The sequence below is a fragment of the Quercus robur genome, chromosome 3, assembly GCF_932294415.1.
Source record: "Quercus robur chromosome 3, dhQueRobu3.1, whole genome shotgun sequence".
In the NCBI taxonomy this organism is placed as follows: domain Eukaryota; kingdom Viridiplantae; phylum Streptophyta; class Magnoliopsida; order Fagales; family Fagaceae; genus Quercus; species Quercus robur.
This window is the reverse complement of record NC_065536.1, coordinates 56,201,582-56,220,512: the sequence shown is the minus strand read 5'-3', so window position 1 is coordinate 56,220,512 and position 18,931 is coordinate 56,201,582. Positions and strand designations below refer to the sequence as shown.

The following is an 18,931-nucleotide window of genomic DNA, read 5'->3' as shown; positions in this document are numbered from 1 at the left end:
CTCTCTAATTTTTGTCTCTCTTCCTCTGTCTCTCCTCCACTGCAACCACCTGCTACCACCACCTCCACCATGAACAAACCCGAAAAGGCTATCAAAACTCAAATAAATCACCCCGGCCTCATTGCCCATCGCCCACCATTGCCAAACAAATCAGACCCACACCAATCCAACAATATCACTGAAATTGAAACCAAACAAATCTCACAAATGAACAACAAACCCAGCAAAATTGAACCCACACCAATCCAACAATATAACTTAAATTGGCACCAAAAAAAAAAAAAAAAACCCACAAATGACCAAATAAACCCAACAAAAGAAGGACCCACACCAATCTAGCAACATCACCAAAATCGGAACCATCGAAATTAGAACCAAATTGGAACCAAATCAGAACCACCCAAATTGGAACCACCCAAATCAAAACCAAAATCAAACCCACACCACTGCGCCTCCATCACAGGACCGACACCACCATGCCTCCATCACAGGACCCACCAAACCGCGCCTCCATAGAAACGCAACAACCTCACCACGCCACTAGATTGCCGATCTAGAAACCTAGAAACCTCCACCTCAACTGCCACGCCGATCACTGATCTAGAAACCAGAAACCTCCATGTCACTACCAAACCCACGTCGGACCCACGACCTACGCCAGATAAACACCACTACTATGAGAGAGAGAGAGAGAGAGAGAGAGAGAGAGAGAGAGAGATTGATGAAGAGAGAGAAAGAAGTAGATATTTAAAAGTGGGGAATAAAAAATAATAAATTGGTTTAGAACGTTGCTACAGTACCATCACAAATTTAGGAAGGTACTATAGCATAATTGAAAATGTTTTTACAAGGAGAAGGCCGGGTAATGGGCCTTTTTGATGCTTGGATGCTAAATAATACCAACATATACCATTTGTATCATCGGGTACTGATGCTACCCTATTCCTAAACCCTGATTTGCAAACGCTACTTATTCTTTGTTACAATAACTATATTTCATAGTAAAACTTGATCATTAGGGAAAAAGAGCTAGGAAGAAAAGTACCCAGTTTTTTTACTCATTTTAATGTGTCTATTAATATGTTTTTATTGCGTTTCAATTAGTCTTTATTACAATTTGAGCATCGAGTTATTAGCCCTTTAAATCTAATGCATACTTAACATTGTAACTATAAAATGAAACCTCAGAATTAGATATTGTCCAATAATACTTATTGAGGTTCTATATAATCTGTTTTAGAATTTTCTTTTCTTATTGTTGATGATGTTGTTTCTTGTGCATTATGTTTAGAAGAACATTTTGAACAAGAAATGGCGTTACCTCTCAAACGTGGAAGAAATTTTACTACTCCTACCCAAGTATCTCAAGATGCAAACCACACGGTCTTAGAAGTTATATTGAGCAAGGAAAACAATGGAATAACCAAACCTCAAATTAGGCATGAAACCAAATTGGCCGATACAATTATAAAAACAAATCCATTAATTTACTCAAACTGTAAAACAAGATAGAAGAAGTGACTGACATCCGAAACAAGAGAAGTAAGCTTGTATGGGGGTGGGATTTGAAGCCTTGAAGGAAGTCACAAGAGGAGAGTGGTATAGAGATGGGAAGCTAAATGTTGAATTCGTATCCACCTTGAAAATCTTGTGCTTAAAGAGTATCCAAAAGTTAGGAGTAGCTGCTGTTGAAGATATATAGCACAGTCCATTGCAAGGTTGGGTGTGTGTAGAGGCAACAATATTGGTTTGAATCAGATTCATCAGATTTTGGGGGCATTAGTTAAGAAAATGACTAATGATGGGTAGGGTGTTCCAATTGGGAAAATATGTTATAGGACTTGCGATGGGAAGTTGGCAAAGACTAATGTAATGGCATCAATTCCGTGCGGTATTTGTCCTTGGTGCTCAGATTAGCTATTTTACACTGGATGGCACCATCTATTTTCAAAGGTGGTTAGATTTCTAGAAAAAAGTTTTGTACTAATGTAATATAATAGAAATGATTTTATCATGCATAAGATATATAAATTCGCCTTTTTAGAGTGTGTGGGCTCTATAGTCTTATTGAATTCTTGAGAAAACAAAATGTTGCATATATCTGATGCATGAGACACGTTCTCATATAAGACAGTTTCACAATTTCTACTCTCAAAAGCTTTGATTTGTTGTTTAGAGTTTGTTGCCTATTTTTTTAGTTCTGTACTATTAGTTTGGATGATGTGTGCTTCTTTTACCTATGCTAGTGTACTGAGTTCTAGATATTCTTTTTTCATTGACAAGTCACGGGTTCAGGAATCAATCTCACAAAAAAACAAAATAAAAATTGAGGTAAGACTGCTTACCTATCACCTCTCATAAACCCTATAAAAGTGAGAGTTTTATGTACTAGGTTTGACCTATTTTATATATTTTGGTATTGGGAATGAACAAGTAATGCACGGGCATAGCTAAGAGTGTTTTATATATATATATATATATAATTTGATAATTACAACAATGAGGAAGGGGATTTGAACCATGGTTTATTATTGTAAATGAACCATATTTCTCCTCATAGAGGAGAGCAGGTCACTAAACTACAAGACTCTTGGTAAAATTTTATTTTATTTTATTTTCATATAAGTAAGTTGTAACTTTATAATTGGTTCAAGCTTAGTCCTTTCTGTAAATGTATTGTACACTTTATCGTCTAGCCTGGGGAATGTCTAACCTTTAGGAGGAATTCATTTCTCTTGTTTATACAATTTTTTTTTCTTGATATGAGTTGGATTAGCTCCTTTGTTTTTCCTTTTTACTTGAAGTATTTTAGTTTATTTTCTGATTATACAATTCTTAAAAACCTCACTTCGTCGTTAGATATAACTTATACTTTTGCCAAATTTCAACAAATAGGGAAATAAACTTGAACATAAAATTAATCCAAGTTCTTGGCAAGATATGCAATCTCTGTAACAGAGAGTTCATATCAAATTCATTCCCATCAACATCATCAACTGACTTAAGAGCCATTGATTTGGATTTGTTTGTCTAGGGTAGGTCTAACTTATAAGACTGGAGAGATCTTACAAGTTCATCAATAGAGATGGAGTCCACATCCTTGCTTTCAGTAATGGCAGTTACTTTGGGTCTAAATTCCTCAATTAAGGATCTAAGTATTTTCCTAACAATCTTAGGTTGATCATAAATTTCACCCAAATTGTAAGCAAAATTAACAATATCATTAAGTTTAGCATAGAATTCATCAAAACTTTCATTATCAGACATTCTAATACTTTCAAATCTAGTTGTTAATTGCTGCAGCTTATTGATTTTAACTACCTTTGTGTCTTAATGCACAGTTTGGAGAATATTCCATGCAGTATGAGCAACCTCAATATTAGAGATCCTCTTGAATTCCTCCATAGAAACAACATTAAAAATAGTATTCATGGCTTTGCTATTAAAAGCGGCTCCTTCTTTCTGAGAAGTTTGCCACTTGCTTACAGGAGTAGTTGGCTTCTTCCATTCGTATTCAACGGAATTCCAAACTCTCTCATCAATAGATTTAGGAATGCTTTCATCCTTACTTTGCAGTAGACATAATTGTTCCCATCAAAGTGAGGTTGAATCACAAGAGAGTGACCGTGTTCCATGGCCACAAGGGTTAAGGATCAACTCTTAGATCAAAGGATCTAAAAAACTAGAGCTAACCTGCTCTGATACCACTTGTATATTTTTAGACCCCTTAAAACACAAGTTGTTTAACCTAGCTATTTAACCAAGTGATTACTTAGATAGATTATTCAGATCTAGGTTAACACAATCAAATCATATCATGTAAGTAATGCGGAAATATAAAGAACACACGATATGATAACCCAGGAAAATCAAACCGGTAAAAAACTTGGGGAGAATTTAACCTAGCCATCCTCAAGGTAAAACATATCCACTATGAAAGAATTGAAGTTTTACAATAGCGACTTAGACTACTAACATCCTATTGGACTACTAACATCCTATTGCTACTTCGAGTAGAAAACTTACTACCACGATCACGTGACAGCTCCGAGTTCACGGACTACTTCTTTCCTTGATCCACAGCAACCACAAGTACTCCCACTTGTGTTTTCTTTGAGCTCTTGAAATAGCAATTGAAGAGATCACCAAGTTCTTTAAATTTGTTAGGACATATGTGTTTCACATGTTAAGAACATATGTCATGATTTTATGCAATTGGCTTATCCTTTGACAAAACGCACTTTACTTGTATTTTGGTAGATTTAGGATGTGTTTAAATACTTCAAAAAACCATGTTTCAAGATCAAGTGTTGAAGCCTTCAAGTCTGTCCAAGAAAACAAGTTGAAAGTGCAGAATTACTAAAGCTCGACAGTTAGCTCGACAACTAGCATGTGTTGAGATTTAAGGAAGCTATTCAGCCCGTGTGCTCGACACTTGCTCGACACCTCCTATCTGTTGAGATTTAAGAATTCTAGAATTCTGATATGAGTTTCTTGGAATCTGTGAATGTGTCTTTAGGCCTTTTTTTCTCCTAACCCTAGACATATAAAATGATTGTTTTTAGGGCTGTCAAATAGTACACAAGTTGCACAAGTATTAAGCAAACTCTGTTCAAGCAAATTGTGACCGAAGACGAAGTTCTTGCCCTAGTTCATCTCTTTCTCTTGAAAAAGTTGTTGTGTATGTGCACTGTTGGGTTTTGTGACCAAGCATCTTCTTGATCTTCATCGTGTGGTTGAAATGAAGAACTTTGCAGCCAACAATCTTCTTAGCTGGTGATTGAAGTTGCATACTGGATCCGCGCAATTGGTTAGTCACGTACTTGGGAGCCGTGCATTGAAAAGGAAACTGTCACTACAGAACAGGTCCAATTGGGTATTGGGGTAAGGGTTCAACTGTAGGTTGGTAAGGTACTTGGGATTCCTTTACTTGTAACCGCTTGTTGTGATAATAATGGAGTTTCAAGAGTGGTGACCTAAAAATCACCTGGTGGGGTTTTTGTCGTTAGGTTTTCCCAATTCGTAAACAAATCACCGTGTTATTTATTTTCCACTGCATAATTAGTTTATTGGTGATTTGTTTATGCTACCACGCATTTGTATGTTAATTAACTTAATTAATTCACTTGGTTAAATTAATTGATTACTTTATCACAAGGGGCCAATTTGTTTTTGGCCTATCAACATTAATCTTGATCTTGATAACCCTAATTATGTATAGAGGTAAACACCTCTAGATCATATTAACAACCTGTAAAACATGGCTAGGGTTTTTCCTTTTATACTTGAAGCAAAACATAAAACCCTACATGTCATATGGGTTTGGGCTGAGTTGGAAATTCTACAGAAAAAACAATCTGCACGAGTTTCAATCGATCGAGTCTAATTTTCGATTGATCGAGCCTTGCAGAAATTGAATAATAATTTCCTGCAATTACTCGATTCAAACTTTACACATAACCACACTTTGAGCAGCCTAAATCTAGACTAAATGTTTTAATCATGGTTTGCCAACATTACACATTGAAGTTCTAATACATTTAGATCCTAAAGTCTTAGAACCTAACAATATTGATATGCGCAAACATTACAAATGATTAGAACAATTTAGAAATTTATTTATTAATTTTGATACCAACAAAGGTTGACTTATCAAAAGTTATTTGTAAAACTTGAGCCAAAACTTAGTGCATCTGAAGCTTATATTATGGTTGTTGAAATCGCAATCTGGAGCATAAGATCATACAATTCTACTAACCCAAAACGATTAAGATTGATCTACGAAAAAGAATTGGTGAGATTGTATGGTCCTCATAATAATGAGATTTCGAAGACCAATCTTCATTGTTTGATGTGGTGTATGTATATTTGGAAGGAGAGAAACGCTGGAAACTTTGAAGGGTTCTTGTCAAGTGGTCAACTCTAGATTTCAAATTACATTTTATAAGGATTCTGTGTCAAGTGGTCATCAGCCTCAAGGAAGTATGAACCTGATCACCAAATGTATGAACCTGATCAATAAACAGAATTTAAAATAAAAAAGATAATACAAGATTCTAATTTGAGAATTGACGAGGGTGTTTTATAAAGGGATAAACCCACTACTTGCAAATAAGCCGACGACCCCATTAGGCCCATCAACTTCACAAGCATGTAAGAAATTATGAAAATGACGACACCATAGGCCGACAATCCCACTTCTATACTCGACGATGTCTACATGGGATGACGGGAAGAGAGAAGGCCAATGGGAACAAGAAGAGGCCAATGAGAATAAAAGGCATGACGAGTCTAGCATGGCCTTTCTTGACCCCCACGGATATCTATACAAGGAAATATCTTGCAACTCACGATTAACCCTAATCAAGAAGGTCCCCACAAGGAAAGGATCCCGCAAGGTACATATAAAAACCCTAAGACCCTCACAAACCAAGGTACGCATAATTTACCCCAACTCTGGCACTCTAGAGTTGTGAAAGTTCTCTAACTTAACATTTGGAAGGTATTTGGCCGGTAGCACACCGGTACTCTCTGCAAGGTCTTCTTTGTTTCTATTTCACAGGTTCCGTCTAGAGCAGGTAAGGACTGTGCTACTCACTAACGATTTTTGGCATTATAAAGAATTTTGTCTCCTTTGAAATGGGGTTAATACGGTATTCTTGCTATGGAATTGTGGCAAAGTTCTGAAGTTTTCCTTAAATCCACAAGTCGTGTTCGTTAGAGTTAAAAATAAGGATGACACTCGTGATAAAGTGTTGTGTAAAGCGGCTATGTTGTCAAGTGCTGTTGTGTCATTGGTGACTGCTCATTGAAAAAAAGAAAAATTGTTTTTCATTAGCATAGAAATTTTTGCATTCTAATGAAACCTGTCAAATGGCATCGAGGATTAGCGAATTTCTTGCACAGATGTACTATTTTAAAAATTATTAAAAAAAAGAGAAATTCTTATTTTACATTGTATGGTACAGTGTAAATTTACATTGTAAATACACAAAAAGTGGCAAATATTTGACACATTTGTAAAAAATTGTATATATTATATACTTTTTGCAACATTTGTCACCTTTTGTGTGTCTACAATGTAAATTTATATATCAATTACAATGGTAAAAAAAAAGTATATATATAGACAAAAGTAGGTAACACCTTTAGAGTCCTTCACTGAAAAAAGTAAAATAAAGAAATAAGAGTGAATTATTCTATAAAAAAATGGAAGAGGCTCTGAACACCTGCATAGCATGTGTAAAGATGCTAGTTTTATTAGAGTATTTCGACAAGCACTGAGTAATACATGGAAAATTTCAGACAGCCTCACAAACAATAATTTTCAGTGATGTTTTTGGTGCATTTAAACTTCCCATTTTAGTCTTTATTGTGGATACATACAAAAGCTTGAATTCACAATGCTGAATCCTCCTTCTATGACAAGATTATGTCCACTCACATATTTTGATTTGTCACTTCCAAGAAAAAGCGCAACCTCAGCCACACCCTCTGGCTTGAGAACGTCACCCTTGAGGTTGGAATAAAGATTTAAAGCTCCCTCCTCATACTGCTTAAGGTAATCCTTTGCCATAGGTGTTAAAACTAGGTAGGGTGACACACAATTCACACAAATGCCAAAAATTCTGAGCTCCACTGCTGCATTTTTCATTAATCCAACCACAACATGTTTTGAGCTTGTGTAGGCAGGCGGTGCAAGGCCTCCCATGATTGAGCATACGCTAGCAGTATTGATTATACTACCTTTGCGAGCTGGAATCATCACACGGGCAGCATATTTGGTACCAAGGAAAGCACCTACCAAGTTGACTCTAATCACTTGCTCAAAATCGGCTTGGGTATTGTCAAGGATGTTGTATTGGGATTCTCTAGCAATACCAGCATTGTTGTACATAATGTCTAGCTTACCATACATGGAAATAGCATGGTTAACAGCATTTTCCACGTCAGTTTCCTTGCTAACATCACAATGGACAAAGGTTGTGAATTGAGGATCTAGTTCTTTGAATACAGAGTGACCCAATTCATCTTGCATATCTGCAATTGCAACTTTAGCTCCATGTTTAAAGAATAGTCTTGCTGTGGTTGCACTAATGCCACTAGCCCCACCAGTAATTAGTACTACTTTTCCTTCTAGCCTGTCGCATGTTTACATGATATTATCTTTCACTTTTATTAGTCAACAATACCAATATGACACACCAGTTTGTAAAGGTTATGTAGTGAAATTTGTATTATCCCTAACATTACTCATACAAAAAAATTTTACTCGGAGAGAGAGGATTCAAGATTTTTTTCATAGAATATTTTTCTTTAACAAATTAAACATATAGAGGCAAGGATAGCCAAATTTTCCCATACCTTCTTGCTTTAGTGGGAGTACTGAGAAACTTCCCATGATCGATGGAGTTAAAATACGTGTAATGTGTAGGAAAAATGAAAATGAAACCCAAAGGACTATCACTAAAGTCCTTTGTGATCCCTCCTCTAACGTAACTAACTTATATACAGGCAACCCCCTGCATTTCCAACTATGGCATAATACTAATTTGGGCCATAAGAAACGGTTGACATCAAGTTAGACTAATTCTATCAAGATTTGCATCATTGTCATTGGGAGGACTAATTTTAGTTCAAGCTTTTCACAATTATCTATACAGTCATGTGCATTAATTATCTCTTTCTCCTCTTTTTTTTTTTTTTTTTTTTTTTTTTTTTTTTTTTTGTGGAGAAAGTGTTTCTCGATTTGATTTGTTTGATCAAAACATATCTCCTAATATGCATCCTACCACCACTAGTGTTGTTTAATTTCCTAAAATGAGAGTACAAAGTAAAATTTCATGGTACCGAAACACGCAAAATCATAGTTAGCAGCGAAAATAAATAGCAATTTCTAAAGGAACAAACCAGTATTCCCAAGCTAAAAACAAATATAGATATTTTTTCTAGTAGTGATAAAAAAAAAATATATATATATATATATAGAGAGAGAGAGAGAGAGAGAGAGAGAGAGAGAGAATGTCACACCCCTAGGGGCGGCTCTACAGTCAGCCCAGGGTTCAAATGAACCCCCTGACTTAGCCCAAAAAAAGGATTATATATATATATATATATATATATATATTTTTTTTTTTTTTTTTACTCCCTAAAATAAAATTTTGAGCACCTTAACCCTAAATTTTGTTTAAAAATAATTGAAATAAACTTTAAATATGATCATTTTAGTGCTATTTTTACAATATTTTCACATTAATTTTACAATAAAAGTTAAATGACAAGTTGTAATTGACTTTTTATCTAAACTTGTAATTGACATCACTTATGATTATAATAAATTGTTATTAATTTGAAAAAAATTATGATTAGTTATTTAATTATATTTATGTTGGTAAAACACATGTTTGTATCACATACAAAACATACGCAGCGGAAAATTAACGGATTTACTTCATTCGCAATTGATAACATGTACTATGCAAATAAAAGAATTTAAGAATAAGAGAGCGTACTTTGGTACGGTGAAATTTAAAAATAAAGATTAGAAGTACTTGGGAACACTTTTAATTTTCATTCCAATTCCACTTATGCCTAGGAAGTGTGGTCTCTCAATCAGTTCATATGTATGTGTTCAAGGGAGAATAAGAGAGTGGCTTACACTCACTTACACACCATTTCATTCAGTTACAAAATTTTGTAGGTTTCTCTCCTTATATATAACTGATTATCAAATTGGGCTAACCTTTTGAGCCATTCCAATTGGGCTTTAATATGTGGTTTGGAGTGAGACCAAAATGGACAAATAAGACACTAGCTCTAATGGGTTTTGGGCCTTTCTGTCAATTCTTGACAAGCCCAAAATTACCATTAATTATATTTAATACCACTATATAAATATAATTGCACTCTAGACCTTATGAATAAATTATATCTCAAGACTTTATTATACATTCAACGCCTTCATTAAAATATTCGTAGTAATATAAAGTCATGAATGTTGATTGCTATTTTGAAGATTACCATATCTTAGTCCTTGAGTACCCGGTTTAATCCTTTAAGTTATTCATCATATATTTATGAAATTCAATTTCATAAATATATACTTTAGTAATTCCTTACTAAAGTGGTTAGGCCTAACACTCTGAATAACCAAACCCATTAAACTTATCTCAAGGGAATATTTTATATCTCCGTTAAGAGATTATGAATTCCATATTGAGAATATATGTTCCTTCAACATTAAATGTGGCTGCCCAACATATTGAGTTTTTGATCGTAACTTTAGATCTTACTCCTGATATGTCAAAGCAACGTATACTTCATGTTCAGGTTCATTATTCTCTCATGATTAAGAGTTGATGTAAATAGAAATCATAAGATTTATTATTCATTTGACAGTTGTTAGTAGAATAATAAATCTCACAGCAGTCCAGTTCAATATGTCTTAACACTTAAAACATATCAACATATCAACTAGAAGTCTCCACTTCCATGATCAAGACAAATCATCTTAGTTGATATGTTATAATTTTTGCAGATGAAATGCCCAATTTCATCACCGACTACGAACTAAAATTTTGAGTTTACAAAGAACTTGTGATTTATATTTTCTGTGACTAAATCACATACTATGCATCTCACGGACTATATGATAATGTCCAAATATTCATGTTACCATTATTTTAGATAATAATAAAACAACTTTATTACATAGAACATAATGTCATACATGGCATCATACAATAGGATTTATTAAGGGGCGCAAATCCTAACAATTATGCATTCAATAGTTGTATTGTATACTATTTAGAATACTATATTAGAATATTTTATATAATATGACAATTGTATATATATATATATATATATATAATTAATCATTTTATTTTTTACTTGCTAGCTCAAGACACTATTGACCTTTCTAGAAAACAATCCTAGAGCCGCCACTGCACACCCCTTGCATTCTCAAGTTTGTAATGTGTAGAAAAAATGAAAATAATACCCAAAAGACTATCACTAGCAGCTTGTTTGGATGGAGGGGAGTAAAGGGAAATAAAGTAAAGGAAGGGAGAGTAAGTTAAATTACCTTATTTGGATTTTTTTTTAAGAGAGGAGGGAGAGGGATTTGTAGGGGTTCTATCTACTTCTAACCCTTTATTTTTAATTCTCCCAAATTGGAGAGATTTGGAGGGAGAGTAGAGCATAGAAATGCTTGACCAAATGAATTACCAAATTTACCCTTACCATATTAACAAAATTACAAACTATGAAAGGCAAATTATTTCCTTCCCCCGTACTTAATTTTAAAAACATCCAAACAAAGTGGAGGATAACCATTCCCCTCTACTCTCCTCCCCTCTACTCTCCTCTCCCTCCAAACTTCTAAACATAACATAAATTGCTTTGCGATCCCTCCTCTCATGTAACTAACTTATATAGAGGCATTGTCACAACCCCTACATTCCCAAGTGTGGCATAATAGCACTATTTGTTTACTACCAATAGCATTGCTTCCCATAAGAACCGGTTCACATCAAGTTAGACTAATTTGGGCCATTTATTTGACTAATTCTGTCATGAATTGACATTGGGAGGACTAATTTTAGTTCCAGCTTTTCACAATTATTTACACAAGCATGTGCATTTATTATCTCTTTCTCAATTTGCTTTGTTTGATCAAAACATATCACCCAACATGCATCATACCACCATTGGTGTTGTTTAATTGCCTAAAAGGATCAAAATCAGTGAAAAGAAATAGCAAATTCTAAAGAAACAAACCAGCAATCCCAAGCTATAAACAAATATAGATAATCCAAGTCCTTTGAGACAAGTCTTATGTTTGCTTACAAGGTGGCTCAATTTATTCGATAATTCAAAAAAAAAAATTGATAAAGCAATGGATAATGGTTGAGAGAGAGAGAGAGAGAGAGAGAGAGAAATCAATGCGATGTTGTAATTTTGCTCATTGTGTACTTTTAACCCAAATTGGCTGCAATTGCTTACCTCTAGCGAGATACTTCATAAATTAAAGACGCTAGTAGTTAACTCGTGCGATGCACTGGATAGTTAATGATTGCTAAATATCTTTACTATGTTCAATGCTACAATTTGTTAAAAAAAAAAAATAATATTTATAATACGAAACAAATATATACATATTTTTAATGTGTGACCACCCTAATTTTTTTTTTTTTTTTTTTTTTATGCCCAATATAATTAAACTTTGGGCAAAGTTTAGCAACAAACTTGATTGTAGACTAAGCCTATAACTTCACTCAATGTTTTATTATTGGATATGAATTTTGACAAGTCCACAATTAGATTACATTTTTATTTTCTTATATTCTCCACGTTTGCAAAACTTCAAAAAGATCAAAGATCAATAGCTTATGTCATCAAACAAATGTTTAAATTTCGAGTTTTTGTAGTCTAAAATTATACACAAAAAATAAGTTATGGATCATATAGTAAATATCAGATTGACATGAAATTAGACATGTGTTTTAAGAAAATAAAGAACATACAATTCAATGGTTAGATTTTCATAATATGTAGCCATGTTAGTTTGTACAATGAAACTTGTAGTCTTAGTCTACAACAAAGTTAGTAGTCAAATTTTGGTCCTCTTAACAATATTTTGGGTAAAAAAAAAAATCCAAGAGAAATTTTATTTCACTTAAATATTGAAAGAGATGTTGTTTGCAACATTAATAATGAGATTATCATGTAACGACTTCAAAATTAAATTTTTAAAAAAAACATATAAGGAAATTGTAAGACATTATGTATTTGGGTTTTTATTTTTTTAGGGTTGTTGTCAATATATGAAATTATTTTTTTATTAGATTTTGTATAATTTAAATTTTTTAATGACCATTGTTAGGACATATGTGATTCAATGTTAGGAACATATGTCAATATAGAATTGGCTAATCTTTTGAAAAAAACACATTTTAAAAAAAAACATATAAGGAAATTGTAAGACATTATGTATTTGGGTTTTTATTTTTTTAGGGTTGTTGTCAATATATGAAATTATTTTTTTATTAGATTTTGTATAATTTAAATTTTTTAATGACCATTGTTAGGACATATGTGATTCAATGTTAGGAACATATGTCAATATAGAATTGGCTAATCTTTTGAAAAAAACACACTTTTTTTTGTAATTGGGTAGATTAAGGATGTGTTTAATACTTCAAGGAACAAGGTTTCAAGTTCAAGTGTTAAAATCATGCAAGTATGTCCAAGAAACAAGTGAAGTGCTGGATTTTAAAACTCGATAACTAGTATCTATCAAGGTTTAAAAGGCTGCTGAAGCTCGATTCTCAATAGCTAGCTAGACAGATAAGCTATCTATCAAGGTTTATGAAAATCAGTTTTTCAAAAGCTGATTTCAATCCAATCCGTGAATAGATGTTTGGGCTTTGTTTTCTCACAACCCTAAACATATATAAGGATTATTTTAAGGGCTGTCACAGCTAATGCAACTCTATGCAAAAGTTTTTCACAAGCATATTGTGAACCGAAGACATATGCCCCAGTTCATCTTCCTATTCAAGAAGCTGCTGTGTTTGTATACCGTAGGGTTTTGTAACCAAGGAGTTTTGTGATCTTCATCGTGTGATGAACTGAAGAACTTTGCAGCCAATATCTTTATCAAGTTGGTGAGTAAACCGCGTACTGGAATCCACGCATAGAATTGGTTAGTCACGTACTGGGAGTCATGCATTAAAAGGAGAGATTGTCACTACAGAACAAGTCCAATTGGGTATTGGGGTAAGGGTTCAACTGTAAATTGGTATAAGGTATTGAAATTCCTTTACATGTAACCGCTTGTTGTGATAATAGTAAATTCTCGGGAGTGGTGACCTTAAAATCATCTAGTGGGGTTTTTGCTGTGTAGGTTTTCCTCATTCGTAAACAAATTACCGTGTCAATTTAATTTCCACTGCATTTAAATATTTGGTGAGTTGTTTGTGCTAACGCGCTTATTGCATGCAAATTGAATTAATTAATTAATTTGGCTAATTAATTGTTTAATTCATCACAAGGGGTCAATATATTCTTGGCCTATCAACCACCCTAGAAAAAATTTCTAGAGCCAGCATTGTGCCCAAGTATCTCAAGATGCAAACCACACCACACGGTCTTAGAAGTTATATTGAGCAAGGAAAACAATGGAATAACCAAACCTCAAATTAGGCATGAAACCAAATTGGGCGATACAATTTTTTTTTTTTTTTTTAAATCCATTAATTTACTCAAACTACAAAACAAGATAAAAGAAGTGGCTGACGTTCGAAACAAGAGAAGTAAGTTTGTATGGGGGTGGGATTTAAAGCCTCAAAGGAAGTTACAGGAGGAGACTGGTATAGAGATGGGAGGCTAGATGTTTAATTCGTATCCACCTTGAAAATCTTGTGCTTAAATAGTATACAAAAGGTAGGCGTAGCTACTATTGAAGATATAGCACAATCCATTGCAAGGTTGGATGTGTGCAGAGGCAATAATATTGGTTTGAATCAGATTCTAGGGGCATTGGTTGAGAAAATGACTAATGATGGGCAGGGTGTTTCAATTGGGAACATATGTTAAAGGACTTGTGATGAGAAGTTGGCAAAGACTAATGTAATGGCGTCAATTCCTTGCGATGTTTGTCCTCAGAGATTAGCTATTTTACACCGGATGGCATCATCTATTTTCAAAGGTGGCTAGATTTCTAGATGAAAGTTTTGTACTACACTACAATAAACACAGGCTATAGTCGCGTTTTTTTTAGCCACATTTATAGAAACGCAGTTATAGGTTAAGTTTATAGCCGCGTTCATAAATGTGGCTATAGGTCCAGCCAAATAAATTTTTTTTATTTTATTTTAAAGGAGGATCGATAGCTGTGTTTAAAAAACGTGGCTATAGCTAACCTATAGCTGCATTTTTTAGCCAAATAAATTATTTTTTTTTCCTTTTAAAGGAGGACCTATAGCCACGTTTTTTAAATGCGGCTATAGATTACCAACATAAAATCTAAATTTCTAGAAAATGACCAAAATACCCCCCAAACCTAAAAATTACCAAAACACCCCAAAAACCAAAAATGACCAAAATACCCCCGAAACCTAAAAATGACTAAAATACCCCCAAAACCCAAAAGATGACCAAAACCCCCCCCCCCCCCCCCCGAAACCCAAAAAATGACCAAAATGCCCCTGAAACCAAAAAAATGACCAAAATACCCCCAAAACCCAAAAAATGACCAAAATAGCCTCAAAACCTAAAAATGACCAAAATACCCCCAAAACCCAAAAATGACCAAATACCCCCGAAACCTTAAAAATTACTAAAATACCCCAAAACCTAAAAATTACCAAAATACTTCTGAAACCTAGAAATTTACCAAAATAACCAAAAAATATAAAAATTATTGAAATGCCCCTAAAACCTAAAGGATGACAGAAATTCCCCCATAAACAAAAAAATGATTGAAATACCCTTAGAATCTAAAAAATGATCAAAATAACCCCGAAACCTTAAAAATTACTGAAATTCCCTTGAAACCTAAAAAATTACCGAAATTCCCTTGAAACCTATAAAATGACTAAAATACTCTTAGAACCTTTAATTTGTTGAAAATATCCTCGAAACATCCAAAATACCCCAAACCTCTATTTTGGACATCTTACATGTTTAGGGGTATTTTCGTCATAATTTAGGTTTCAAGGGTTTTTGTCGATCATTTTTTTTTAGGTTTCGGAGGTATTTCGGTCATATTTTAGGTTTAGGGGGTATTTTGGTAATTTTTGGGGCTTAAGGTGCATTTTGGAAATTTTTTTAGGTTTTAGGGGTATTTTGGTCTTTTTTTTTAAATTTTGGGGATATTTTGGTCATTTCATAGGTTTTGGGGGTATTTTGGTCGTTTTTAGGTTTCAGAGGGTATTTTAGTCATTTTTTAGGTTTTAAGGTTATTTCGGTCACTTTTTAAGTTTAGGGGGAATTTTGGTAATTTTTTAGGTTTAGGGTGTATTTTTGTAATTTTTAGGTTTAGGTTTTGGGGGGGGGGTATTTTGGTCATTTTCTAGGTTTCAGGGAGTGTTTTAGTCAATTTTTAGGTTTAAGGATATTATATTAGCTAATATAATATAATAGAAATGACTATATCATGCATAAGATATATGAATTCTCCTTTTTAGAGTGTGTGGGCTCTATAGTTGTACTGAATTCTTGAGAAAATAAAATGTTGCGTAAAATATCATTTTCATCCCTAAACTTTCACAAAAGTTCATTTTTAGTCCCTAAACTTTCAAAAGTTTGTTTTTCGTCCTTGAACTTTACAAAACATTATACTTTTCATCCTTCCATCTATGTCTATTAGTTTATATCCTACGTGACCTAACGAAGTGTTGACTTGGAATATGACTTGGACTAAACTATTTTAATTTTAAAAAATTGGACATGTGGCACAAATTTATTGGCACACATGGAAAAAAAAATCTAAGGAAATTACCCCTCTCAAACCTAACCTTATTCCACAACTAAGCAATCCCAACACACAAACCCAATAGCGGCAACCTTAAGGTTCTCAACCAGTGAACCCTGAAAGTTCAAAAACGTGTACAAAAACACTTTTGAACGTTTAGACCCCCAAAAACCAATTTAATCAACACACGCAATATGTTAAACAATAGTGTGCGGAAACTTAACATATGCTATAACATGGTATTGATTAAACAACTATCTAAGCCACAACAAAATAAACCACAGCAGATAATGTAAAGGCAGAGATAGAGAGGAAGGAAGATGCAAACACAGCGATAACACCAGATATGTTATCGAAGAGGAAACCGAAGACCTCGGCGAAAAACCTCACCGCCGCCCTCCAAGCAGTAATCAATCCACTAGAAAATACAGTTGGGATACAAGGACAGCAATAGACCCTCCAAGCCTAATCTACCCAATGCACCTAAGCCCTCCAAGCTTCTTGCTCCAACGAGGTTGCGCTGAACCTTTTTCTTTTCTAGCTTTCCGGATTCCGCTACTACACCGTAGCATCCACCAATAAAGATTGGCTCCTTCCTAACTGCTTCCCAGAACTCCAAACGACTGTCTCACAGGGATGATAATGGTGAGAACCAGGTTTGGTATAAAGGCCTCTCAAGGATTTGACAATGGAGAGGAAGAGAGTGAGGGAATTTGATGAGACTCTAAGGTAGAGATTGTGGGTGAAACAATCTGGTTTTTCTTTAGGGTTTCTCTCTCAAAATTCTCTCTGGAAGCTCTCTTTCAATCGTGGGTTAAAAGGGTATTTATACTGGAGTGAAGAGGAATGCGAAACGTCAGGTTTTTCCAAAACAGGGGTGGCTCGCGGCTTGACCTCGCGGCTTGACTAAGTCGCGAGTTCCAGTCGCGAGTTAACCGTATGGCCAGTTGTCCTGTAGTGCTCCAGCTAGCATGACTGTTCATCTTCCAGCATGCTTGGCACGTGTGCAGATTCTGGCGGGTTGAAGCCGCGAGTTCCAGCCACGACACTCTGTTTTCTTGCACACTCTTGAGCAATCTTCACACTATCTCACTCACTACCCTTACAACAATCCCACCTAAATACAGGGTTACTAAATGCTGAATTACAAGCAAATTTGGCACGGAATAAAGCCAATTAGATGGTTGAATAAATTCAACCTTACAATCTCCTCCTTTGGCTATTCCGTGACAAAACCCTAAAACAGACTCTAGACTTAACATGTGAGTTGGGAACAGTTGATCAAAACTCACTCACACCTAATTCTAGAAGTTGTGAAGCACTTGAATCATATGAACATAAACTCCTGAAACACAACAATACACCATGATCATTGTAAGCAGAAAATTATAAATGCATATGAAACAGGCAATATGTGATCAAGCAAAGATGGAGTTAATAAACAAACCATGGCTTGATCAACCAAGTGAACACCACAAGGTAGTGATCACAGTGTTCATTCACACTTGGAATGAACACAAGGACATACAAGTTAACAAGCACAAGGCAAGACACTTGTATGTACAACACTCAACCAATGCATAGCACACAAGGCATATGCATCTAGGAACAATCCTACAAGGGCACAAGAGTGACAGTACAACAATCACAATGCAGAACATTTAGATTAAAGTACTGATTTCAACATAGCATAAAGGCTGCACTTAAGCATGGTACATACCACAAGGCCTACAAACTATGCATAGAACATAAACCCTCAAAGCTTACAAAAGCATATGGGTACAAACTAACCAATACCTGAATAACATCATCCAAATATATTTAAAGAATAAACCAAGAGTATATGAAAAGAGTTAGAAACAGTTATACACCAAAACCCAGTGTATTAAAACCATAAAAAACCATAAAAACACTAATTACTCCCCCTCAACAGCTGCTTTTCTGCTTCAATTATCAATGAACTTTCTCCCCCTTTTTGACATGGAATGGCCAAAGGGTCACTGGTCATGCTGAGTTGTGAAGCTGTTAAGTGTAGCAGCCAAGACATCAATCTGGTCTTGCATGGCTCTCATCCTGTCAGAATGCTCAGTCTGGACTGCCCTGATCCCATCAAGCCTTTCCAGAATGATCTGGAAAGCATCTGGAGGTGCATCTGCAGAAGTTGAAGCTCTGGACCTCTTGCCACTCCTCCTTGGTGTTGAGGTGGATGCATGCCCTGCTGCCTCTGCATCAGTCTCCATTGGGACTTCCTCTCCTTCATCACCTTCATCTTCTTCTCCTGGAAGCCTAACACTGATCCTTTTGTAGGTAAGTTTGTTGATTGCAGAGGGTGTGGACATGTGACTGATGTCTTGAGGAATTGGAACACCCTTCCTTCGAAATATCCTCATTAGGAGACTGGGAAAGATCAGTTTTGGTCTAGATGTTGTTCTTGTCTCATCCACAATGATG

The 18,931-nt window shown here is 34.8% G+C and overlaps 1 protein-coding gene and 1 pseudogene across 1 annotated transcript; one reads left to right on the top strand and one right to left on the bottom strand.

The window, feature by feature from the left end:
* Positions 1–7,369: 7,369 nt before the first annotated feature.
* LOC126719825 (borneol dehydrogenase, mitochondrial-like) lies at positions 7,370–12,562 on the bottom strand. Its single transcript, XM_050422335.1, has 2 exons — positions 12,528–12,562; positions 7,370–8,141 (listed from the first exon to the last, which is right to left on the bottom strand). The coding sequence occupies exons 1-2, from the start codon at positions 12,560–12,562 to the stop codon at positions 7,370–7,372; spliced, it is 807 nt and encodes a 268-aa protein (XP_050278292.1).
* A 1,766-nt stretch (positions 12,563–14,328) lies between these two features.
* On the top strand, positions 14,329–14,729 carry LOC126719823 (uncharacterized; annotated as a pseudogene).
* Positions 14,730–18,931: the final 4,202 nt, after the last annotated feature.